This window comes from Branchiostoma lanceolatum, chromosome 4 (assembly GCF_035083965.1).
Source record: "Branchiostoma lanceolatum isolate klBraLanc5 chromosome 4, klBraLanc5.hap2, whole genome shotgun sequence".
NCBI classification, from domain to species: Eukaryota; Metazoa; Chordata; class Leptocardii; order Amphioxiformes; family Branchiostomatidae; genus Branchiostoma; species Branchiostoma lanceolatum.
In genome coordinates, this window is record NC_089725.1 from 4,619,332 (window position 1) to 4,647,222 (window position 27,891).

Here is a 27,891-nt window from a genome sequence, read left to right on the forward strand (position 1 = left end):
ATCACTTTCACCTATTCTGTAAGCAATAATGCCTTTTGATATATCTTTAAACTCATGTATGTTATCAGCAAACAATTTCTGTGAGAACTACCATTTCCTACATATATCTACTAGGAAAGTGTGCCATCAAGCTTGGGGATTTTGTGCCATCCTTGCTGCATGAGAGGTGCAGATAGCCTCACCTTGTTGATGTCGGAGACAAGCTTGCCCTCCTTGGGAGTGTAGGGTTTCTGGTTGTTGGCTCTCATCTTACTTTGCAGGGTGAACAAGAGCACCTCCAGGTTTCCCTTTTCCATAAACCTGTCAAACAGGAAAATAGATTCATTTCTTAGTATATGTGGTTTCCGTTGATTCTTGTTGCTAAAACCAATAACTATTTATTCATCTTTTTAAATCTTTTTTTGTTGTTGTTGAAAGTAGTAGTAGTATAGTAGTTCTCTACAAACTTGTTCACATGTGAAGCAAGGTGTCAAGGAAACAGTACTATTGGCTTTGTTTATCAACTAGCGATGAAGCAAGTGACCATCGTTTTCCGCCGTCTTTTGTTTCTTGTTTATCGGCACCAGCATAGTAATATCAAATGGAAATACATGTACTTTTGGGTGGATAAAATGGTTTTAGTATCTGTAACTAAATATAGAGTTTCATATAATACCAAATAAGTGAAAGTAGTGCATTTAGCCCATGTGGGCAAGAACATGCAAATAAAGATCATCAATATACATGTGGCACAGTCAACTGATACATTGCCTACTGCCAAGTAGATCTGACTACTTCTGAAACCTATTCTATAACACTGAAGGGATCTGTGTTACTTTGGAGGCTTCTCGACTGTCCTGTAGGTGTTGAAGGCAAGCAGCTGCTGTTGGACACCTTGCAGGGAGTTGGCAAACGTGCGGTCGTTCAGGATCACGATGGTCTGCTCGATCCACTTCAGCAGGTCCGACGCCATGGTCTCGTAATCCTGGATCATGTTCTCATTGTCAATGGCACTCTGGACCATCTGGAAAAAAGGAAAAAGAACTGTGTCAGCAAAAATCTACTTTGAAAACTTAAAGTGTGGTAAGTTTCGGGTATGAAGTCTAGTACTTTCTCAATAAGCCATTTCACAGTTCTGAGTGCACTTGTGAGGCTTAGTACTAAGGTCAAAGTTTAGTTCAATGCCCTAGTTTATACAAACCATTCTAAATTATAGCAAATTCTGACCTTAGACCACAACGCACTATGACTGCACATGCGCAATTGGAACATTGAAATAGCTTACTATGAAGTAAAGCTTTACTTGAAACATTGAAGGAAACTTGGGATAAATCTAAATAACCACTATACAGAAAAGAAATCATCAAAAAAGTAGTAATCACACATTGATAGGAGACAATCATCTAGGTGTCAAGACCAACCTTTCCGATCCTCTTTCCCTTGACTTGTTGGTCCTTCATCTGGGAGAAGTAGTGATAGTACGTCACTACGTAGGTGATTATGGACTTTTCGTCTGGGTACTCTACATTCACATCTGTGGGACAAACAAACAAACAACCGTTACAATGAAGACTTGAGCAATACTGATATAATTGTAGTGTGCACCACCTAGTGATTTACAAGAATACTGCACAATGTACATTCTCCCAACCAAGGTCAAAACAGTGCTGTAAAACTGACATCTATGATGACTGTGAGCGCAAAAATGAAACAACATGAATGAAACAACAATACAAAATGTTACTACTACTACTACATGAATTGACGACAATGATTATCCTCTGCTGTTTATTGAAGAGTAGCCCATCATGGATTTGTTTTGCATTTTTCTTCCAGGACTGCAATGGTCATGTATTGTAGACAGTTGTACCTTCAGGGTCTAGAAGTTTGGCCAGGCCCAGGTTGCGTTCTGCTGTGTTGAAAGCATTGTTCAGGTTGTGCATCGCATTGGACTTCTGTAGCTTGTCATAATCAATCAGGTCGGGTCTGCAATGTGGAACAGGAATTGTAAGTACGGCACAGAAACCACAGTGTCCACTAATCAATGCAACCTTCTGTTTATTCATCATCAGACATTGAACTGTTTGTGATGTATTTACACACACATTTCGTACTTACAAATCTATGGATGCACACACACAAACACACTGGAACCCTACAAGTACACACAATGTAATAGGGGAAATAAAACAGTTGAATGCAACCCAAATTATACCTGTGCTTGTGGATCAGGGCATTGAAGGCAAGCCCATCACTCCAGCTTCTGGTGAAGTTGGTGATGTTGACATTGTTGTACCTGCAACAAAGAATGTTAACATCGTTACCATATAGCACATCTATACACACCACGGTTACAAATACAGTCAAACCTGTCTATAGCGGTCACTCAAGGGACTGGCCAAAACTGGCCGCTAAGGACAGGTGGCTGCTATGGAGAAAATGTTGATTAATTGACCACGAGTGACAAATGTTTTCAGTACCCACTGAGATACATTTATTCACCGTACAGTACACATGTAAACATTACATAGGTAAGGCACATTTTAGAAATTCGATTGTTGTTCTTTTACTTCTATTATGGGCTTGAAAAAAGAATTATTGTATCTGCCAACTCCAAAATCCATGGCTTGCTCGAGCTTCATGTCTGAACAGACCAGCATCGCTATACTCAACTCTTGATCCTTCGCGACTGCTTCGCTGCCGGCACACGCGTCACCAACGAGTTTTAATCATATGAAACAAAGTCATTCGCAGCAAAATGCCACCTAGTTAGTTAAGAACAAAATATATGTTGCTCAGTTGCCACTTACTGTTCGTTTTCGACCGTTTTCAAACATAAAATCGTGGCGACAATTTTCCTTAGTCTGTTGTTGTTTGCTTGTCATGATCGGCTTCTACCATTATGCTAATAGGGTAATGAGAGGAAGGTCGCTCTGTTGAGGGCTTATTTCTTTTCAGAAAATTGCAACAGCCCAAATTTTACATCCGATATATTCATAGTAATGTTATTCATATCTAGTTTGAAGCTTTTGGTTAAGTAATTATCCTCAGTGATAGTTTGCAGCAAAATAAATTTAACACACTATACCTCCGCAACAGTGGTGTCTTCCGATGACCTTTATACTGCTCCGCCATTTTGAAAATCGTGTTTGGGCACATTTTCCGATGAATTCCCGGGGAAAACGGAAATATTGGGCCGACATTGAAACATTCTTGTTTTCTTTATTATTATCCTGTCAAGTTGAGTTCACATAAACTTGATAACTGCGTGAAAAAATGAAGATTTTGAACCTGGCGTGCGGTGGCGATGCAGCTTCCACCGGCGCACATTGACCGTTATCGGCAGTGTTACTGTACTCACGGGACCGAAAATCGTCTGGCCGCGACCGCGTTGGACAGGTGGCCGCTATAGCCTAATTCTTAATGCTTATGTCAATGGGAAAAATCCAAGGGACCGACAAAAAGTGACCACTATGAGCAGGTGGCCGCTATGCAAAGGTGACCGCTAATACAGGTTTGACTGTATGCTCACAAAACAAATCAGCATTAACAGAGCATAAACACAACAGCAAGATAGCTGACCGATATGTGGATTTTGAAGTAACCAAGTTAACCTCAAATGGTGGGCCAGAGATCTAATCTCAGAGGATGTGATGAATGCTGGCCTTGGAAATAACCAGGTCTTACGAGGAACAAATATACATAATTCATAACAACAAAAAGAGGTCACTTTTACTTTCACAAGAGTGAAGACAATACAGGAAATGTCCTAACACACTGAGGCTACATTAGGCTATCCTTACCCTGCAGTCTTCATCTGGCACCACAGTAGCAGGGCATCCTTGGCTGATCTTGTCTCTTTGGTCTCTTCCTCATCCACCCTAATGTCTTGGATCTACAAGAAAAGACGATGTTACTCCAGATGTAAAGTCTTCACCTCAATAAAAGCATGTTAAGTATCAATTACCATTTATAGAATACTGAACATTTAAAAAAATACGCTCAAGACTATAGTCTGTTTGGTCATCACTGATGTTGTCATATTTTCTTGGAACAATATCTATGTGGAGTTTCTGCAAATATTCATTCTGTAATGCAGAATTAACATACAGTACTTCAAAATGTGTATTTGTTCATCAGTCATGTGAGCAGGTTATTAGGGACTGTATATTATAGTATATGACTTGTGTCGGTCATTTGACTATATGCATCCTGTACATGTACATCCTTAATATCTTGGTTCGTCAAACTTTTGAATATTGTAACATACAAATAACCATGTTTCAAAAATCATGCTCCACATTTTCATAACTCTACAGAGGGGGATGCCGGGAGTGAAATAGACTTTGTAACATTTCCTTTAAAAAATCTGACCATTTCCGGACCAGTTAAACAGAAATATTGTGCCACTATGCCAACATTGCCCAACTTTGAGCCCTTAACTGGGTGCAAATCTTCTTTAACTCCCTTTAGAGCCAAAGGGCCTCTTTTGAAAAGTAGTCTGTAACAAGTAGGATACTTTGAGCTTTTGTACAAGCTTGACTGCAGCACGGTATAACTAATAGCTGCTGTCCACAGCATGACCTCACATGTTTGGTAGTTCAAGGCAGGACAAATTAGGTTGACATAATGTATTTAACAGCTTTCTGTCTAGAAAACCCAGCCTCCTAAACCCACAGATGTTCTGTTCAGTGGATTGGGTCAATATCTGATGACCCTTTGTGAATAATCAATACCTTCTGTCTACAGGTGCAAAACAGAACCAGCTGCTGAACAAACAATATTCCCAGGCAGAAATAATATTGGCAAATGTTTCAAACGTTTTGAAAATGTTGGCATTTCATGTTTGTAAAAATCGCTAGATAGAAAACCATTTGTATGTAAATAGTTTGTCCCTTTCTATAGGGCGTATTCACGTGACGTCATCACCCCTGCCCTCCGTGGGCGGCCATGTTGGTGTTCACCCTGCAGCGAAGTTTCTCGGTGTCCGACGGTCTCTAAATTTCCAATGAATGCGAAGTCGTCTGATCGCTGTTTTATCATATACAAAGAGTCTCCAGTCTCACATCCTTTTCGCTACAAAAATTCAATTTCACCTACTGGAAATGACCCATTATCGACGAGCGAGGAAAGGTTTTCCCCAGCAGCCTACAAAGGGCGGCCTACAAACATGGCCGATAAACTGTTAACAGAGTACGCATACAATCAGTTCACAGCATGCAAGTGTTCCAAGGTCTGCAACCACGTAGTACAATGTCTTGAGTGTCGTGAAAATTGTCGTGAAAAGTGACATTTTGTTGACAGGGAGTATGTTATGATCGGGAAAGTTCGACGTTGAAAGACCCCCACTAAGTTTACGAACGTATCTCAAGCAACGACTACACGGTGCCGCGACTGTGTTACACAACGGGCCTGTAATTTGCTTTTCGACCAGATACAAAAGGTTTCCATACACACACGTTGATTCTCAAACTTCAACTATTTAGATCCGCTGCTCGTATGTCAGAAATCCACTTTTGTTTCAGTCGTTATAGTCCCTTCGTATGTTCCCGCACCAAGCCCGCACCTACACTAGAAACGTAAAACCAATCTTACTGTAACCCGATCAGTGATTGCTTTATCAGTCCCAATCCAACATCTGACCACGAGGCAAAACACCATGAGTATGAGACAAAACGTTTTGAAGGGAAATTGTGAATGGCGTGGAAAACATCTGCCATTTATACGGAAAGTTCCATAGGGCTCCACTATCAAGTGAGCACCAACATGGCCGACAGTGCTCGTTGCTAGGGGGCGGGTCACGTGACTGAATACGCCCTATAAGGCAGCCTTCTAGTTCTTTCCACCATGTCTGCATAGCCTTTTTGTGGCCTCATAATTGATGCTTCTTAAGGTCAGTGGGTAGTTTTTTTGTGACCTCACACAAGATACAGCAACTGGCATAGTTTTTGTCTCTTTCCCCTCCCAAAGTACCTCTATGTTACAGAAACGTTATCAGCGAAAACAACTCCTTTATACATATGCACCATAAACCCATTGCGGGTCCTTATGGTGGCAAATCATTATGTGCTCTTCCAATAGTGGTGATGGTACAAGTGGGGTACCGGAGGGGGATTTCCAAATTGGGTCGCTAACATTGGATACAATTATCAGGAATGAAGTATTGGCATCTTTTGTTAATAACACAGTTATTCAAAATCTAAGGTCACTTTTTTGTTTGATACAAATAGAGAATTTAACATCAACAATACAATCTAGAAAAAAGTTTTTTTTAATAATTTCATCATAACATTTCATATCATTCTATACCATAGAAATAACAAGTATTTTGTACCTTTAAGAGGTTTATGACAGCTATATCTAATAGTCAAATAAAGGCAAATATAATCAAATCAAGAATCAAAGAAAAAATATGACTGTCCCTGAAAATAAAAAAATTGTGATGGACAACCTCCAAAATAAATATCTGCCTTACAGGTGTGCCCAGAATAAGGTCAAGATAAAACCAACATTACAAAAACTGTGTGAACGTCAGGTAGGATTTATGTTAAGGATGACAAATGATATTTCAGCCCATGTTTCTTGCAAATTTATCCTAATATGGCAGAGCCAATGGCATGTTATGAATAATTCATCGGTATCAAATCAGGCGACAGCTTCCATTGGAATATTGACAGTGGCGTAAAGCAGGGCTGTCAAAACAAAAAGCACATCCAGGGTATTCCTGGCATTTCTAGTCCTCCTATGGATTGACGCCACAAAGTGCTGGAGTTATTTTGTTTGTTAATTTTGCCACAAAAATTTGTGTCCCGCCATGTTTTATGGCTGACACGATTTACGACAGACCGAGAGGTAATTTAATAATATACGAAATTTGCTTCATTACTGAATTTGAATGTTCAAAATTTCTTGCATCTGTGCTATTCTTGGCTTCTATCCAATTTGGTAGGCGTATTTTTGCTACAAAAGAAGGCTCACATGAGGTAATTACCCCTGCTAGGCAAACGTGTTGGGTAGCCTGATCTAGTCACGTTCAGTGATGCCATTCATCTTGAACAGTCCATTGTTTCTGGCTTACCAGCTGTCAGCCATGTTCTATTGTTAACATTGTCAGTGGCATTTTGGTAGTCATTGTACTCATATCAACAAGCTAAATCCACAAATCTTCATTACATTTCAATGCTAAGAAACGTATAATTGCAATTAGTCAAATGGTTGGCCCCCATACCGAGCAGGATACGTCAGTTGACCTTGCTATGCATGGGTCACAAGCTTGCCATAAATTGTCAACAAACACAAGATAGAAGCCCTGAAGCTTGTTTCTCAGTTGAAAACAAAATGGCAGACCTTAAAGCAACACAATTCTATTAGACAAGACTTTGAGGAAAACGAGACCAAATGAAAGAGATATCATCTATATGACAGACCACTCCTTATACCATACTTGATTAAAACATAATTAATATTGAAAACACACACCTCAGAGTAGACATTGCGATTTAGCAGAATCATAAATCTTAGCAGTATAGATCCTGATCAGAGTCTCTCTATCAACAGAAACTCTTATCATGATGTTAGGAATGTGTAAAGGTGCTCTCCCATTGAAAAATTGTAAATTTCTGTCTTTTTAAATGATCGGGATCTCCACCGGCAGAATTGGTGATTCTTCCAGATGCAATCTCTACCCTGACATAAACATAACAAGTGAGTACGGGTCTGACCTGGAAGCGAAGGATGATAGTCCAGATGAGACCGAGGGTGAGCCTCTGGTTCCCGTCCACGATGTCGTGGGAGCCCATGTTCTCCAGATGCACGCGCTGCTCCTTCAGGAACTGCAGCGACTTGTCACAGTTCTCCAGACAGTGGATACGCATCTTCCCCCTGGTGGGTCTCGGCTGCAACAAAACAGTTTTTTTTTTAACACAGATAAATTTCTGCAAAATCTTTAAGTGAATTCATAAAATACACAGAAGTGGAAACACATTTTTTTCTACTCAATGGTCAACAGATAACAAGACCCAAGGCCATTTCAGGGTGTGACTATAAGACCACTTTAAGGTTACAGGCTACATGAATAAGACTGAAAAAGCATCTCTTCTCCCGAAGTCAGAAATATCAGGATTGAGACAAGTGTCACTCACTGAGAGTGAGGACTAACTCACCCAATAGGAGATGCAGTAGTTACAATGGCTGCCTGGGAAATTCCCTAATTCCTTTAGTTTGGAATGGTTTTGATCTTCTCAAACTGGGATGGACCCCTACTCTTTTCGATAGGTGTGGTGGGTTCTTTAACGTGCTCGAGGTGTGGCCCTCCTCACAGGACCTCCATTTAACATCCTATTTGAGGGACATCTCTAACCAAAGCTAGGTACTCATTTTCATCTGAGTCACTGAGTGAAGTCAGGAAAGTCAAGTAAGGTGCCTTTCCCACGGGCGCAATATCAGGGCATGTCAAACCAAGGACCCCTGGGTTCTAGGCCAAACACCTGAACCATTCCACCACCAATAACCACAATCGGATGTCAGTATAAAGAATGCAATAATAATTTCACCTCATCTATGTGTTAAACGTCTTTCCTACAAATTTCTATACTTTTACGGTTGTTTAAGTTAAGTATCACTGCTACAGTAGATTCCTCCTTTTTGACTATTAGTATTACAGAATAATATTAAAAATTCCAGAAAACAATGGTGGGTCAGTAGGATCTACTAGTCTTTCATCTACTTGAAGTGGATAATGGAAAGGTAGAAAAGACTCTTTTCCTTGGAATGTCCTTCGGAATGTAAGGTTGACTTAATCCTGGGACTCCATGTAAGAGGGTGGCCCGTCACTGATCTTATTTGTGTTCCCCAGAAATGGACAAGGTGTGTAAGGTTACAGGTAAGTATGTCTTGGGTCACTTCCTTATAATGGAGAGCTCCTCGGCGTGGAATCCTCAGGACAAACATGTTAGTATACAGATCGTGCCGAGGACTCTGTTGTGGAGGATGGTACAAGATGTGGTAAACATTAGAACATGGCATCACATCCTGCCGTGTGTAAAAGTGTGCTTACCCATCTGTGGAACTCACACCAAAAAAGGCTTTAGATCGACAATCAATCTGTTTCCTCAACATTTCAAGAGATAGTTGAACTTCTGAACACTTTGATTACAGATGAACATGAAAAGGGAGTGAAAATGATGATATTTTGAACAGCACTGCTAGATGAAATTGCAGCAGAACAGGGAAGCATAATTATTAGTTACGCCACCAACAACGTTTTCTGAAAGGGCACTACTTGTTTGAAATGACCAAATTATAGAGCACACAAACAAGGATCTTTTGGAATTGAACCAAAGAGGGGATGTTTAGTAAAGGGTCAATAGCTAATAGTTCCTGACTATTATTAGTTCTACTCTAGCCATTTGATATGAAGACAGGGTAAGATCACAGCCTAGTTTTCTTCAACCAGGGTTCGAAATACGCAGTTGCTCAGTTGCGACGCACAATCATATTTTGTTTGGCACAACTTTAGTTTCAGGGTTGCAACCTAGCTTTTAGCCGAGGATACCCACTAGGCAACCTGGCTATAAAAGTATTTTGAGCCTTGTTTTACCTTTGGATACTCTCTTATGGTCCTGACAGAGGGAATACATAAGGCATAACCTCCAGCCAAGGCCAGATACAGCTATAACAGGTCATTAAAAAAGACCAGGACTGGTGACCCCCATAATTCAAACGAGTTTTTACAGTATTACAGTTATGTGATTAAATAACAAAGTTGAAATCAAAGATAGGTTTGAATGTAGAAGGGTTGGGAATTTTATGACTGTTTTACTAACCAGTCTTTCTCCAGACAGTATCTCCAGAAGCTTGAGTAGCATCCGGCCGTCGCGCAGGTCTGTGTACAGGTCCGTGATTCGGCAGTTCACGCGGGCCAAGTGTGAGTTCACCCATTTGGTAAAGGTTTTCTTCTGGACCATCTCACGCTCATCTGAAAATAGAGTTCATAACAATACGATTTGTTATTAAAGATGTTGGATAACCATCATATTTGTTCAGAATCAAATGAGTAAGGTTCTGAGGAGTCATTTTTTCCCATCATATCAACATCAGTGAAAGTAGCAATCTTTGGAAAGCTTGAGTTTTTTAATACCGTTAAAATGATAGCGGGAAGGACAAATGATAACTTTTTGAACAACATATATGAAAAATGAAAAGGTTACAGCTAGGAGGTTTGTAATACTCCTTGGTATCCAATATGTTTATGTAACTTTGTTATACTTAACATACATTATAGTAAAAGGGAATGTTATAACTAGTTCTTGTATGTCAGAATATCTTGAGAATCTCTATCATTCTTATCAACTTATAAATTGTCCACAATTCATAGTGTATTTCTTTGTTGTTTATTTACATTCTGACATTGTGAAGATCTGCTTTGTTGAACAGTGTGTGTGAAGAAGAATATGTGTGCCCATAGGGAACAACATGGGAGTTCATTGACTATTGTACAATTATCTAAATTAAATATGACCTTTGAAGCATGCTTGAAGACCAGGGTTCACATGTCATGAATGTATTACTGATCATATCAGTCAACCTGATACCAAAGCACTACAAACTTCTTAGGTACCGTCCCAGGGAGGCTTGCCTTAGATAACCTTACATAAACAAGGATCCCAGTAAACAACGGTCTGTCAACAAAAATATTTACTTGTCTCTTCACCTGCAGCATGGGTGGCTTAGCCACGGCCAGAACAAATGTTTGAACACTCATGGTTCTAGGACACTATCTTCCCACTGGAACTCTGTCAACATGTAGGTACCACAGGTTTATACTTCCCAACCTAAGGGCCTCTTTACACCTACGACATTTTAGAGTCGTGCGATCATCGTCGTGGGCGACGTCGCCGGCGACGGTATTTTTTGGCCGTCTAAAGACGATCAAAACAATCGTACGACGGCAATAAACGGGAAATCCTCGAAATGTCGTGCGACCACCTCGGACCCAGTCGCACGACGTTCAGCGGGGGGGCCTGTGGCTGTGTTTTTCTCGTCTAAAGAAGAATCGTCGCCGGCGACGGAAGTGGGTGATATGCTAATAAGCCTACAGCGTGCTGTTTCCTGTCCGGGAAGGAAAGTTTCTATCGTTTTCTTTGTAAATATGCATGCAGTTAGCAATGGAAACATATTTTTCTCATCCGAAACCGGGTATTCCGGCGCGACGCCCTGCTACCAGTGGCTACTTCTCTAGTATGCCCCTATTCCTCGATCCCCGGGACATCCCCACGAACTCGGGTTAAATCCCGTCCGTCTCTGTACCAGCCTCAATCTCTTTCTTTGTTGAGCACCGTTCTCAACGTCTCATCTGCAGGGCAACAGTTGTTGCAAAGTCAGTAAAAGCTTCATCTTTTGACGAAAACAAGCGGTTCCCCCGCCATTTTGAATTTGAGCGCAAGAGTTCTTGAGTCACACGCGCACATCGATGGAATTCTGCGCCGCGGGGGTCCCATGATATTTCCTGACCGTGTGTCTAAAGAAAACCGTCGCCTACGACGATGATCGTACGACCTTATAACATTGTAGGTCTAAAGTGCGCCTAATATTGCTGAATAGATCCCTTTCATCTAGTTTTTCTAGGTCAGGAAATAGTCAATAGAGACAGAAGTGGAGCTATCCTGTTACAGGCCCTTATGTAGGATAAAATTTCCTTGCCATGGTAGGTACTTGGATACTTGGTACGTTGTCCATTCAACTTCTTAATGGTATACCTTAGTTACAATCTGATAACCCATCAGAAATATCATTGTTTTATACTGGCTGTCTTTTAAATGTTATGAATTAGACCTATCCTGACTGTCCATCACAATTAGCAGTTCAACCAATGCAAGAATGGCAATTAGCAGTACAACCAATGAGAGAGTGGAGCAAATAGTTTATTTTATTCGACTGTAGAAAAGTACAGCCAGGACTACCCAAATAGTTGCATTTTTATTCAGCTGTTTGTCATCAAATTCATGTTTGGTCAGTCTTATAGTAATACTTGCTGTATCAATATTTTTCTTTCCTTTGAGCAGGATGACTAAAGATGAACTATTAAAATTGGAACCCAAGTGCCCTTTGATTTTCAACACTTCTGATACCAAGGAAAATAACTTATGAGTAAGTACAACTGGCTCATGTTCAACGTCGGCTATAAGTAGAAACCTTTTATTTACAGTCTTGAGAGAAACAAACAAGATGGGATCTTGCCCTTTAAAAATGTTATTGACATAGAACTACGACAACACTTGGCGCCTATCACAGAAATAGAGCTGATCACTCTGAAAAAATAATTGGCCATGTCACTGCTTGTCTCAAGCACAGCAAACCCACACGTCCCCACCCTAGTGAAAGAGACATTCTCTGTGTTTTTCTCACCTTTGTTTACCTAACAAATGGGGGGAACCTTATACCTTTTAGACCAGATAAAGACATCTACGGCCCATCCTTTCTTAGACAGTCTGTTTTGTGTGTCTCTCTTCACAATCTTATGTCCAAACAACATGTAGTTTCAGCTGTCCTATCAGGCATACTTTTCTGCATCCGATGGCTTGTTAACCAGGTAACTACACCTACTCGGGTGTCACCTGTTGTTATTCTACAACATTCATGGTGCTGTTTCAGGTAAAATATTTCTACAATGTTTATTCCTTCAAGTTGATACCACAACACACCATGTATACCTTAAAAACATCCCTTAGGAAAATGGAGACATTTGTGGTTTGCCTAAACTATTTACTAGGAGGGAGAGAACAGGAAATGGTCAATTTCTGCTTGACAGAAGACAAAATCACCTGTGCTTTTATCACTTAAATGCCACACCTTCCTTCCGTCAAGGTTTATCAATGTGGACAGCCTTCCAAGGCCTATAATCGGTCTTAATTACAGGGAAAATTCTTATTGTATGTAAGGAGCGTGCCTACAAAAACACCAGAGGCACTAACTATTCATTGAAACCCTCGTGATAGTCATCTCTAGCGGGATATTTGGCTAATGACAAGAGGGGTCATCTTATCCTTCTGGGAGGCCAAATCACTGGAAAATGCCAGGCATTCTACATTTTCCTGTCAGGGAACACAGAATGTTATAGTTGCCTCTGAAATATTTCTGATTCCTGAGGAGGTGAAAGTCCTGGGAGGGGGGTTCTTAGGAGTGCTATTGGTCAACCTGCTTCAAAGGACGTGGTAATTGATCAATAGGCGCTGCGAAACGGAATGAAAATAAAATACCGATGCCCTTTCACAACCATCAAGTCAATCGTAAAACCTACACAACTGAACAAGACACCTGTACTACCACTGACTGTACATTATCAGTCTTTCCTTGGCTTGTTTACATGCAATGTGAGGCATTCCCCCGGCTCATTTGCATCACAACACCTATACCCCTGAGCACATAATGGTGCCACACAGGTAACGTGGCTTCACAAACCACACATTGTAGGACGTACGTTTTGGCTGTAAAAAAAATACATGATCGTTGCAGTAAGGCTGTGCAGTGCCCCATGGTGGCATGCTAAGGATGGGTTCCATGTTTGCAGTGGATCCCTTCTGTTTGCCCAAGACACAGCCTAGAGTGAACAGAGAACATGTTTACCTCTAGCACCACTTCACTTGACAGGAGGGCCCCTGTGATTTTACCTTGCAAGGCCTTGTACTTGAATTCCATTTGGGTCTCCAACTCTTTCGCCTCTTGTAGTTCGGCCATGCTGCTCCTTCTCGAGCTATCCGCTGCGCTACTCCTTCTGGAGCTGTTTCTGCTCGCCATGGCGAGTCTCTTTACACAGGGATAACTCAGTAGCGCTCCTTGAATTCCTTACTGAAACGGAGAGGTTCTGGTCCACGAGAACGGGTTCCCGCCCCGATTTTCCCGTAGTTTCCACACGGTGCTCGCCGGGGCACCCCACAGTCAGGTAGGTAAGTGACCTTGTCTGGCTTCCAGCGCCCTTGCTAATCCTCTGTCCTCAACTTTAGCGGACACACCTTCTTTTCGCTGCGGGTAAACTTCCTTCGTGGTGGCTGCACCTTGTGTGGAATTTCGATGACCAGCTCCGTGCTGTCAGTCATTTTCACTGAGACGTATCTTGCTGACCCCCTTCCTCATTAGCATGTCTTGCCTATGAATGCAATTGGGTGGGGCCTCCTCTCAAGGCTTTGCCCTCAAGCCTATCCCCCATACTAAGCACCCCCTTTGTTGTCACACACCCAAGATATAATTGCAGCCAGCGGGGCGGTGTGCAGTGATTTCCAGTTCTGCATTCATTCCCTTACACCTTGAATGCTACCCTGTTGTAAGTTCCCCCTTTTCTTGTAACATCCGATGCAAAGCAAGCTACTAAACCACTTGGACATCGACTCATATAGCTGCGTGCAAAGTTCTTAACTTGGTAAGTACGTGTTGATCATTTGTCTCGTTTCAAAGCTCGATGAACCAGTTTGCCAAAGCCAAGCAGAGTGTTTGCCCTTGCTGGGTGACGCTTCTATGCGGTAATGCTCGTCTGTCACGGTTGACAATTGTGTGTAACATGTACGCTGCATGTGCAAGGAAAGGAAGCAACAACTTTCACATGACAAATGTTGGAGGGAACGGTTCTGGTCAGCAAACAACCAAGATTCGTCCTAAATACCAAGAATACCCCATTTCGCCTCCAAAACATTCCATGAACTAAGATTCAGGGTGGACATTATTCTTGGCCTTTTCAATGGCAGAAATACTTTGAAAGTAGTTGACCCTGGCGAACAAGCTGGTTTGATCAGAATAGCACTTAGTAGTTTTGGTATAGCTAGTACAGCTACTTGAAGATATGCTTGAATACATACTAAACCCAGCTTGAAAAAATATACATAGACAATACTGGCAAACTCCTTCTTTTGAAACGTACAGTAGTTTTATTAGCCAGGTTGGGATTGCTGTGAAGAGATTTAATAGTCTTTTACATTTCCACATGAACCATAGTCTATGATAGAGATAAAAGATGACACATTTAAGCTTTTTAAAATTCAAATCTCGAATTCCAACTGAAAAAGGTGGTCATCATGATATCTACAACTTACTTTTTACTTCATAGCATTTACAAGTAAAAATAATCAACTGTATACATAACATAGTGACTAGTCTAAATCTTTGAAGAAAAGTTACAAAAAAAATAATGCACTTTCTACGCCATACAAAATCATGAAAATTACATTAAGAAATTTGAAAACCTTCATTCTACTGAATAATTCAAAGGGTAGACGTGTCTCTTTTCTAATTGTAACCTCGCTGGCTAAGACCCAAGTTTGAAAGTGGAAATGTAATTTACAGTATGACTCACATCACTAAAAAGTGACTAATTTCATAACACAAGCACAAAAAACTGTAGAGTAGCACGTCAAAAGTTAACTTCAACACAATCTTTTCAAATTTGTTCTTACTTGTAGTTGAACTACCAAGATGGCTGCCATTATTCTTCTTCTGCCATGAGATAAACAGTGCATACGGGACAAGTGCCCAGTGCAACAAAAGTGCTCAGGATGTATCAATACAACAAATACTAGAATGCAAGGAATGTTACTTGCTAACTCTGTGGCTAAAGTAGGATTTACACAAATCTATAAGATATATATCATCTACCTAAAGGCACCAAAGCATGCAGCAGAAAAGATTTTAAGAGCCATTCATGCATCCCTTCAAGGCAGAGACTTTTCAGTTCCATGCAACAGTAGACTTTCCGTACAAGTCAACCATGTAAGCTACATGTAATCTTCCGTATAACTATAAGTCTGCTCAGAGATCAATTCCAGTATCATGGCCCAACTATTATTACAATGTTTAGGATGTCTAGATAAATGTTAAATACAGATAAAAGATAAACACTGGCTACAAGAATGATTCTTTCCATCTGAAATGTAAGCTTGGTAACAGCATGCAATGAGTGAGAACTTTTCCTTTGAATTCCTTGTCAGAGTACGGCATTTGGCAAAAACAGTACTTCTCATAAATCTGTTCACAATTCAACTATTTGGATTCTTGAATGCACCTGATCTAAGAGATAAGCTTCAAGTACAAGAGGTAAACTGTTAGAGGTGACTGTAGTGGGGGTCACTTTTGCCTAACTGCACAACCACATCTCTTTAACATGTGTAAGATATGCCTAACAAATCAAGGGATAAAGTCACTAACCGCAGATAGGAAACAAACTCTTCGAAAGCCACTGATCTTTTCAAAATACCATGAACAATATGTTAAAGTCAAACAACTAGCTCTTGTGCTTCATTTCCCTTAATAGTCAAGATGAGTTCTCCCAGGTCCAGTCTTCTTCTTTGTCTTAAATGCAACACATCTACCATTTTCAACTTTTTATCAACTTGCTCTGTTTTCTTGCTTTAAAAAAAATAATTCTGATCTCTTCATATTGGCATAATGTCATGATATCAGTCCCCAAGACTGTTCTTTTTTATTTCTCACTCCATTTAATAACTAAATGAGGTCATTACATGTAACCTTTGACCCGTTCAACAAGTGGAGCAGAACACATGCTGGGGGATCTCTTTTAGCTACAAATTATAATTACATATCTTTAAGCAGCAGCAATTGTAATGTATGGTATGTTACATTTTTGAGTTTATCATCTTCCTAAATAGTAGATTCGGGCTGCATTCTACCCTCACACTTGCATACTTTCTGAAACTTAGACCACGCCTTTTGCGAATCCTTTGGGACCACAAGCAAGATTGATTACCTGGCTACCTAACAACCAAACTATTCTGAATATGGAGCAAACCAACCACAGCAAAAACGCCCTTGCAGAGCATGGTCAATCCACCCCGTACAAACAACCCCAATATTTACATAGAGCTAGAGAGCAACATTCAGTACACACACAGGGCTCAAAACAGTTTTTTCTGTGTGTAGGTAACATTTGAAATTATTGTTCCTATTATATGTAAGTAACAGGGCACTATGATAATGTTACTATGTAGTGTAATGTCTGTCAACTGCTTTGTATAGAGAGAGTTGGAAGAACAATTAGAGCTCGAAATATTGGGTGCATATACACTTTTATGCATCCACAATTGGGGTGATCACCTAAATCTTTAGGTTAGGTCAGGGCTAACTCCACGACCCATCCCTCCATTCGGGGACTGAAATTTGCTTGTTGGGATGGACAAAAATGTCACCCCTTCCATTAAAATATCTGAATTCATGACATGAAATTAATGAAAATATATACTTGAAGTTTCAAATGACAAAAACCAAACAATGAGTGGGACGAATAAAAATTTACAGCTTGAGATAGCCCCTAATGGTTAGCAGCACCAGTGCACCTTTTCCCAAAACTGAATTTGGAGCCTTGACAATTAGAACAGCTGGCTGGAGTCTGTCTAGACTGTCTCTAATTATAGCCCGAAATGTAAAACTGCAAGGGTAGTGGGGACCTGTGGCAGGGCTATGAACTTGATAGATGATTCTGACAGTGACTCAGATGTCCTACTGCCATCAAACATGGCTTACCAACCACGCCCCCTTAGCCACAGCATATAAACTATGTCAGGTACACTGGTGAGAGCCACTATGCGTTACTTGCACACGATAAACATAACAAACCAGAGTAAAATAGTAACGTCTACAATGAAAAACACTATCGAAGTGAAATAGCAGCAGAGAACTGGAAACAGCCATTTTGAATGACCTTGCAACCATTACGAACACTTGAATGATGGCGACTGCTAAGTGGTGGAAGGTCATACAAAGGTCATAATGTCCATCTAACAGCTATGCAAATCATGTCACTACTTCTGGCTAACAGAAATTGCTCAGATATAAAACGGCAGTGACCAGTACTGTAAATGCCTTTATGTTTGCAGTTGGGAGAAACTGGAGTGCTCGCGATGGTTTTAAGTTCACGGTTTAAACGAGGGGGCAGGCGAACAGAAGATAGAACAAGCACTTTTGCAGTTTCAAGTTGGCAGTAAAGAGGTCACTGTGAAAATTTCAGCATTTACAGCATTTTACATAGAATGACTTGAGAAATGGTTGAACACTTACCGGCCAGGGCTTTGATCCTGGAGCGCTCGAAGAGACGAGCGGAGCTGTTCTCGTCCCAGTCATCGATGTCGTGTTGCACCGTCTCCCCCCAGCGTTGGTTGATGTCAGTCGTCATGGTGCTGTGCTGTTAGCTACCAGTGTACACCGCAACACCACAACTGACTGTGGAGTGGCTGAAAGAAACAATGACCAAATTCAATACTTATTCAACATCAAACTTAATGAATCAAAGTTTCCACAAGTGCATCAAACATTAACGAAAGACAGTAACTTGTAAAACAGTGTAAGAATTATTAAACAGGCCTCGAAATTAACCATGTCCCGATGTCCCGAGGACAGTAGAATTTGGGTTCGGGACAATTCAACTTACGTTTCGGGACAATTTCGGGACAATCAGAAAATTCTGACGGTCAGTCCCCGTCATGGAGGAACTCGATTCTTCACTGTTTGAGGGCTTTTGTGTTTACTACTGACTGTATGTAATTTTGCATGTATTATATTTTTCATGCAAAATGTTTGCCAACATGCAATTTTGTATGTAACTGAAAAAAATATTTCTAACACACATATGCCATGGCTTGAATTCAGGTTCAGACTTGAGTATAGGTTCTAAGCTGAACATGAACCTCTGGAACTTAATCCAGAACCTCCACTAAGTTCACATCTTTGGCCCTGGTTGGGACACTTCGGGACACTTTCTGGACAGTTGAAATCCACTTTCGGGACAAATCAGGGACAATAGGGAAAAAAGTTAATTTCGAGGCCTGATTAAAGAACACCCTTTAATCCACTGTTTTCCAGTCTCAAATGGTCAATATTCCACTCCAGCTTCAGACACAGATAATCTAAAAAATTCACTTGATGAGCAAGGATAGGCACCACTTTCCAGTTCAGTTGTATTCGAATATGATGTCTACATATTGTCCTGATATACTGTATCGTATAACATTACATTTATAACACAACACATCACATCACAACAAAACACATACCTCCCTCATCCCTTAACTATTCTACTTTGGAAAAGCCCCTTGTAACTTGAAATAAAACATATGTTTCAAGCCATAAAGCATCCTAGCTGTCTTGTGTCAACCTGTCAACAGGCACAGGTCTGGTTAGAACATAGAAGTAAGGTCACACAGCCATACAACATTAATCAGGCACACAGGCCTACTTATTAATATCTATGAGGTATCCTGCAAATATGTTATAGCATCATTTATATTCATATCCTATTAAAGCAAAAGATAAAAATGCTGTGCTCAAGAAGCAAAAATAACTTTCAAAAAGCAGCTAAATATTCATGATATATCATTGTTATCTTGATCTTAATATCATGATTAAAAAGTCTATAAGTATAACAGTTCTGTGACCATCCATAAGATACCACCATCGAAAAACATCGCAATTTTAATCATTACAAAATCAAAAATCAGATTTTCATTTTTGGTCAGATCTTTTCTTCCCATACACCTAGACCAGATATGAATCATATTACATGAAAATGACAGTATCGGAATATTTTTTCCAAGCACTCACTGACTAACATTTCTGTGTTTGGCAACTTGTTTTGTAAATGTCTATTTTTCTAAGTCTGTAAACAATGCCCCACTAAAATGCAATCTACATGTACAATCCCTAAGTGTGATAACAGGTGATTATCTCATCAATCATTGGAACAATTGCAGTACCTGGTACCATGAAAGGGAATAATAATCAAGCATGAATAGTAGTTGAGAGGGTTTGTGAACAATATGGCCTACCAAATTGTCAATCAAAGAGAAAGTAGCATTCTTATGGATAAGATTTACCACCTGTATGTGTCATTATCAGCTGTTTGTTGGTTGCTTCAGACCCTTGTAATGCCTATGGGCACAAAGGACAGCAAGTTTCCTTGCTGTTTCTGTAGCAAGGTATGTATTTATAGGGAGGGATTGCTAGCTTGTGCTCGAGTCAGTGCACCTCCTCGAACACAGGACCCCTATTTTACATCCAATAAACCTTCCGAAAGATGGGTGTAGTGTAGCCCCAACTAAGATCGAGCTGTTAGCAACTACAGTCAAACCTGTATTAGCGGTCACCTTTGCATAGCGGCCACCTGCCCATAGTGGTCACTTTTTGTCGGTCCCTTGGATTTTTCCCATTGACATAAGCATTAAGAATTAGGCTATAGCGGCCACCTGTCCAACGCGGTCGCGGCCAGACGATTTTCAATCCCGCGAGTACAGTAACACTGCCGATAACGGCCAATGTGCGCCGGTGGAAGCCGCATCGCCTCCGCACGCCGGGTTCAAAATCTTCATTTTTTAATGCAGTTATCAAGTTTATGTGAACTCAACTTAACGGGATAATAATAAAGAAAACAAGAATGTTTTATCTTCGTTAGATTATCCATGGTTTGACGCGCGCGAAGTCAAGTATTTCTTCACATGGCTTGCGTTTGTACATCGTAGCATATTTGACTATTTCTGTGCATTTGGATTGGACAAAGATTACGGTAGTTTTTGGAAAATACAACCCGCACATGTATCTGATGCGCTAAGTTGGCGAATTATTTCAATGTCGGCCCAATATTTCCGTTTTCCCCGGGAATTCATCCGAAAATGTGCCCAAACACGATTTTCAAAATGGCGGAGCAGCATAAAGGTCATCGGAAGACACCACTGTTGCGGAGGTATAGTGTGTTAAATCTATTTTGCTGCAAACTATCACTGAGGATAATTACTGAACCAAAAGCTTCAAACTAAATATGGATAACATTACTATCTTGTAAAATTTGGGCTGTTGCAATTTTCTGAAAAGAAAAAAGCCCTCAAAAGAGCGACCTTCCTCTAATTACCCTATTAGCATAATGGTAGAAGCCGATCATGACAAGCAAACAACAACAGATTAGGAAAATTGTCGCCACGATTTTGTGTTTGAAAACGGTCGGAAAACGAACAGTAAGTGGCAACTGAGCAACATATATTTTGTTCTATACTAACTAGGGGGCATTTTGCTGCGAAGAACTTTGTTTCATATGATTAAAACTCGTTGGTGACGCGTGTGCCGGCAGCGAAGCAGTCGCGAAGGATCAAGAGTTGAGTATGGCGATGCTGGTCTGTTCAGACATGAAGCTCGAGCAGACCATGGATTTTGGAGTTGGCAGATACAATAATTCTTTTTTCAAGCCCATGATAGAAGTAAAAGAACAACAATCGAATTTCTAAAATGTGCCTTACCTATGTAATGTTAAATGTGTACTGTACGGTGAATAAATGTATCTCAGTGGGTACTGAAAACATGTGTCACTCGTGGTCAATTAATCAACATTTTCTCCATAGCGGCCACCTGTCCTTAGCGGCCAGTTTTGGCCAGTCCCTTGAGTGACCGCTATAGACAGGTTTGACTGTAATTGGAACCATGAGCTCAACTGTGAGGCTGCTACCAGTTGAGCTACAGGGAGGGACATCCCTCATTATCTGCTGTACTAATTAGTAAACTTTCCTTTCGCAATAAATCTAAAATGTCAGCCTTCTTCCTAGAAGCAGCTATAACAAGTGTGTTCAACCCTACATAGCAAAATAAAAATGGCACAACATGAAAATTACATATCACAGAAGGTGACAAACCACAGGTGTTCGACATTTCATCATCCCCAGCCTGCAAAATTAGCCTCATTTGAAGACAATAACAAGTATGACCCTGCATGGCATTCTTTAGGCATACCTTTGCAGTGACTTACACAAAACATATGGTCACCACAATGTTCCAATCAACAAAACAAACTGTGCCAAAGACTGGGGTGAAGAAAGACGACAAGACCACAAGTCAAGACTATGAAAGTTGTGTCAAACAGAAGTATAATGGCTTTGACTTTGTTGTTTTTTTGTGTACAGTTAACTCCACAGAATAGCTGCCATCACAGAGTGCATAAATCAGTAACAAACAAGACCACCAAATTTGCCAAACATACCACAAATGTCTTTTGTGCCACGGTTTAAATCAAACGAAACATTGTCGGCTCATACCAAATCAAAATTCAAATTGATGATATCATTCTACCTACATGTAGCTGATGAACATTCAAAATCGATCAAGTTTTAACGGTGACAAGGATATCCTTGATCAAACTTGTTGGTATTCAAAATCATTACAAAAACCTTACCTTTCAAATTCTTATTGCTACAGGCTTTGCTGCACTTCTAAATCACATTAGCTGTATTTTGAGGCATGTCATGACTAGAAGTATCCAGTATAGCAAATGAATGAAACCAGGTCTTGCCCAAGTAGCCAGTGGCTTTAGGGCAGGAATCCTAGCATTCCAAAACAGAGCTGATCAGCCCTGGCATCCCTGGGGCCCAACTGGACCAACAGTTACAAACTCTGACAGGTCACAACTGGTTATAGGCCATAGGCCAATCCAAACACAAACCGTGAGATGTCCAATGTTGAATGGGAAAACGACAGCGAAACTACACTGACCCTCAAGAACCAGCTGATAGTTACTCCTTCATATTATGTTTCTACAAATTCTTTGAGAGTAAAATGTAATTCAAATTCTAACATATGTAATGAAAAAAACTTTCCATCATGTGTAAAAAAGTAAAACCAAAAGCATAACTTTCCGATCATGTTTAAAAGCATTGATTATTTGCTGACTACCTTCATCTACAAGTTGGAAAAACATTATGGATGGTAATTCCAGAGCTGAACAGGAACTAGCTCGGAGTGGGTGTGGTCCTTGAGTGGAGGGTGTGGCAGCTTTTTATGACACTCTGTAACCTTTAAACCGACCATCAACAAGATACCAGAGTGTAACCATATCTTTGCCTGTTCCTTCTTCTAACCACCATTTGTACTGGTATCTGGCAAACTCTTACAGATGCTTCCTGCCCATTTCCATGCTTTAGAGAAATTAGAGGAGACTTAAAAAGTTTAACAACTGGTGAAGAGATTGGCGGTATGGGCAGGAGCTTCCTTTCTTGTTTCTGTCCAGGGTCAGCCTACAATTTAGTGTGTTTGCCAGATATCTCTAAGATAGCTGCAGAGAATGTGATGAGCCAATTTGCTGTAGATTCTTGTCACAAATGAGTGCTTTGACTACAGCAATGAATGAACTGATAAAACAAACAGCCCAGGATGACCCAAACATGTAGATGTACATATTACTGTAAATGTTGACATGTTTGCAGCAGCTTATTGTTTGAGATTTTCGCGGTGACCTCTTACCATGAACATAAAAACGTGAAAACAATTGTTCTGTCTTTTGCCCACTTACACCCTTGTTTCTACCACAAACTTAAAACCACTGCGAACACTCAATTTTCTCCCTGCCGCAAAATTAAATCGCAGCAAACTTAAAGGTGCTAAATATCAGTTGGTGAACATTCAAGTGACAAGTAAATATTGTTTAGAGCACAAAACCAGGCAGAATGCTGAACTGAGGCTCATTGCCTATGGATACCATTCCTTCCACTAAGGGACGTGACCATGGCATGACACAAGTGACCCAGCCCATTCAAGTTTCCCTGCTGGACTTGGATACCTTCCAAATAATGCATTGCCTCCAACCAATGGCATACCCATACATGTGGCATTGCACATGGGTCATTTGTTAACCTTTTAAGACTTGCAGTTTTCTGGTTAACATCTGTTTAAAGGCAGCGGTGAGCTAACTGAAGGTCTAAACAACAAACAGGTTTAGGGGAATTTTTACCATGTAATCAATGTTTGCTTTCTTGGAAGTTGGTTATCAAGCAGTTAGTAGTTAGTTACTTAAAGTAACAACAAAACATGATACAAGATTCCATCATCCATGTAAGTATTTTTAAACTGCAAGGCCCGAAAGTCATTTTTGGGAATAGGTGCACTGGTGCACCCAACCAAAAAAATTAGGTGCACAGAAAAAATTTTGGGCGACCACATAAAATAAAGCTGAATGTAAGCAAAACATAATCAGAAAGTTTAAGCTTCTGTTTCTCTTGAGAACTTCAATCTGTATTAAACTTTCAAAAATATTCTGTAGACTAGTGTACCATACATGATAGTACCTTTACCCTATAGCATACAAAAATTTCTAGGTGCACAGCTCCAATTTTGGGTGTAAACAGGTGCAGATGCACCCACTATTTCGAGCCCTGAACTGTCAAGTTGTTCAATGATTGCTTTTGTTTCTAGGACAGTCTTTATCCACAGCAGACTGACAGGGTTTGAATGACAGGTTAGATTTGATTAACCCAATTTGTCAGTTCTGAGGCCGCTGGTCTTCTGCTTTGGTCATCAAATTAGATGTGAAAGTAATTACCACCTTCCCCCAACCAGGTCATTCCTGGATATAAACTGCTCAACAGCAACACATAAAGCCAGTTATTTATGATGCTCCACCTAGTAAATAAAAGTTCTGGCCATTAAAATCAATCAATATAATTCATCCTTGCACTGTGCTCAAATTTGATTAAAAAATTCCAGTGAACCTACAATACCATGCTTCAGTTACATCAACATCAAAATGAAGAAAACAATCAACAGACTTTCCTGCTCCACCTATGTATGGAACAGAGACAAAAAGGGTTATTACAAAACCAGGCCACACACATACCATATAATCTTACTATGAATGTAGAGGCACATATTTCTACTACCACCTCATCCCTTTCCATTTTTACTGTTGGAAATTTGCCAAGGTAAACCCACTTGTTAAAGCAATCTGATTGCTAGATGGCTTTTCAAAATGTCGATAATGATTTCGCACATTTCAACAGGCAATTCAACTAATTACCACAGAACAATAAAAACTTAAATGTCCACCTGTAAGCAAATATGCAAGGTCAAGCTTATATCATGTTGGCTAGTCACTGAATACACAAATATCAATTCTGCAAAGTGGTGGAAAATTACCATGTCAAATTAATTTTCTCAACCATCTCAGGCATGAAGTTTCTGGCATCTGGTTCAAATTAGAACTGAATTGTTTACTTTCCCCACTTCAAAATATAACCATAATAGTATATAATAAAAACTCAATTTCCTTTAGCAAATATGATACTTCATTTTAACACTCTGTCTCAGAATGTATGACAAAACTACATATGAATTCATTGAATCGCTTAGTCTTGATGCTGGATACATCATTACATGTAAGTTTATTTGCATACTGTACGAAAATGAAAGGCAGAGAGACCCTTTGTTGCTCGCTATGAGGACCCTGTTAAAAATCTACAGGACGCCTAGCGTCAGCCAATGGCTGATTAGCCACACTTTGTAAACACAGCTTTCCCCGACCCATTCATCTACCAACTGTATAGCAAACAACAGCCAAGTTCACAGACCTTTCAACATCAATTACAAAATTTTATGTTCTAACAGTAAGTGCACTCTATTTCACAGGGGATAAATGTAACTACTTTTAAAATATGTGACGTATATATACGCAGTATTCCCTAAATATCATATGGCGCTAAGTAATGTATATTAAAAAAAAAGGACAACAAAGCAAAGGTTATTAAAACAGGATGCAATGCCAACAAAAATGTTCCTTGCAAAATTGCAGACAGACAAGATTTTCACCTGAAATTTAGTACAATTTGATACAAGGAAACACTATTACACATGATAAATAAAATACTTTAATTTGGTGGGGCCGAATTCAAGTGACTTTGGAGTGGCAGGCATATACAAAAGGGACTTCTAAAGAAGTATGTGTTTTTCCAAACGAGCTACATGATGTGTATCCATCCTTGGGAAACAAGGACACGGAAGCATTGGCAAGCATGGGTACACATCAGCATCCGTGTTGGAATACCAAATACTGCAGCAAAGAACTGCAGAATAGGAAATCATAACAGGGATAATGTCTGGCAAATAAAATCATGGTGCTAGCATCAGCAATTCAGCATGCTACAACTTGACTAAGTGGTGACTCATAACACTCTCTCCCACCCACATACAGTATAAGCATATGCAACTAGGTTAGAGTCCTAAAATAGTTAATTTTGCAATTTCAGTTTTTATCTTGAATTTATGGGGGCATTCTGCTTGCTAAATCATAAGTTCCATGCTGAGTGAAAGAAAACTAAAATCTGTCAATGCTAAGCTAAGGTTCAATGTGATAGCCAGTGGACTTATCCTGACACTGACACATGATATTCAATGCATGACCAAAATCCGCTTAGCTCTGATAGCTTCCCTAACTGGTATGGACTCCTCCCTGATGACATAGACAATTAAAATTGTATGAAATGTTTTGCTGATACTGGCAGGCCTGACTAACAGAATCTCTCTCTATCTTTTCAGCCTGCCAAAAATTGTTGTGGGATTCTTCAAGATAGACCACCATCCATCACGAGATGTCAAAGGTCACTGTGCTGAGGTAACCTGTCCGTGCACAGGAAAGGACATCTATTGATTTTCAGCCAATTACGGAATGGCTCTGATATCTCCTAAGCCCCTACCCTACTGTATATGCACCATGGTGACATAGTCTCTGTTTTGTAAGCCTTATCGAACATCTAGCCTCAGACCTAAGCACAAGATGTTCATCAGTAATTATTTTTTTCAGTTTCCACTCGTTCATTCTTGCATCAATCCTACCTTTGGATTCAACTAAATGCTACAAATTTCATGCTTTTCCTTCTGTTGAACCAAAAACAGAAACAGCTGTGTTATGACTATATACAAAGCTACAGACATGCTAATAATATTTGTAAGGTTTCCTGTCTAGCAAGTAAATATCAATACAAATATGAAATTCTTTTAATAAAGGAAAAGATATCAAACTCAAAATAACCATGCATGTTCAATTGACAATTTGGAATATCAATAATTTAACATCTTCCTTTTCACAAACAAGATGGTCAAGCAATGTTTATCATACTAGATGGAAACTATTTGTTATTCAATACACACACATACTACATGCTTGATGGAAGTACCTTACTACTGAAAAGTCTGACTCAATTGATATTCTAGACAAGTCTATGTTATCTGCCTCTATCTGTCTAGAAGATTGTTGTGAGTAGTTAACGCACATTTCAAAATATTCTGTTTGCCTCTTCACATCAATATGTTCAATTACGGCTCATATAAAGTTTGTTAGTATCAAATAACCCTATAAAACCATGCATTTGTATCATTACCAATAACTTAAGTAATTTACAGATGACATTGGTCTGGTTAGAAATGATGGTTTACATTCTTTGTCACCATTGGATGAACATTACCAAAACTGCTTGGGATTAGGCCGTGCCTTTGCATGAAAACAATGCATATTTCCACTGTGTTAAGTTAACAACATCTTGAACAGGTTCAAATCACTTGATAAACAATAAACCTGTTGTTATTGACTGCTTCTCATTCTGTCTTTACATGCCTCTCAAAGGAACAATGGCTCTGGAAACAAGCTCCGTAATCTTACCATGACAACAAGGCTCCTTTTGCCGCAGTCCATCTCTTAGAAAATTGCTGATATCCGATTTAAGTATAGCTGACAGTAATGGGTGGTAATGAAATTATCTGATGGTAGCGTCCCTGTTATTCTGGCTATCTCATCTTGAATTCTTCCCTCTGTCTGTGGGCTCTAGCTATAGCCACCATGCCCTGGAGCGTATTTCGCGTAGCTAGATTTGTGCTGAACAAATTATAAAACTGGCATCAGCTGGTGGCAAACTGTTTCAGATCGCTCAGTCTGGTGATGAGCAAAAATGCTTGTGGGAGGTGGAATAATTCCAGGCAGCTGCTGATGTATTTCACAGTGCCTTGCAGGATGACCTCTCTGACTTTTCAGTTGTTAACCTAAGACATTACGTGGGTGCTAACCCACTTTCTTTCTTTTTCTTGAAGCATACACAGCCAACATCCGTTGCAGTTTGTACTACCAAC

General features: G+C 40.0%; 1 protein-coding gene and 1 long non-coding RNA gene across 21 annotated transcripts in view; one reads left to right on the forward strand and one right to left on the reverse strand.

Annotated features, from left to right (window-relative positions):
* Positions 1-27,891, reverse strand: part of LOC136432291 (spectrin beta chain, non-erythrocytic 1-like) — a 52,125-nt gene that overhangs the window by 22,834 nt on the left and 1,400 nt on the right. For 15 of the 20 annotated variants that reach the window (XM_066423472.1, XM_066423464.1, XM_066423470.1 and 12 more), the window contains exons 1-9: positions 13,647-13,903; positions 9,804-9,955; positions 7,701-7,874; positions 3,783-3,874; positions 2,195-2,275; positions 1,850-1,965; positions 1,401-1,513; positions 816-1,003; positions 183-300 (exon numbers count right to left, since the gene is read on the reverse strand). In XM_066423472.1, coding sequence (XP_066279569.1) covers positions 183-300; positions 816-1,003; positions 1,401-1,513; positions 1,850-1,965; positions 2,195-2,275; positions 3,783-3,874; positions 7,701-7,874; positions 9,804-9,955; positions 13,647-13,773 — 1,161 coding nt within the window. In that variant the 5' untranslated portion in view covers positions 13,774-13,903. Of the gene's footprint in view, positions 1-182; positions 301-815; positions 1,004-1,400; positions 1,514-1,849; positions 1,966-2,194; positions 2,276-3,782; positions 3,875-7,700; positions 7,875-9,803; positions 9,956-13,646; positions 13,904-18,033; positions 18,207-27,891 lie in introns of those variants that run through there. The other 5 variants (XM_066423477.1, XM_066423466.1, XM_066423460.1 and 2 more) reach the window with 1 other exon arrangement.
* LOC136432295 (uncharacterized) lies at positions 14,183-27,356 on the forward strand. Its single transcript, XR_010755497.1, has 2 exons — positions 14,183-14,392; positions 26,308-27,356. It is a non-coding gene; the product is annotated as an uncharacterized lncRNA (long non-coding RNA).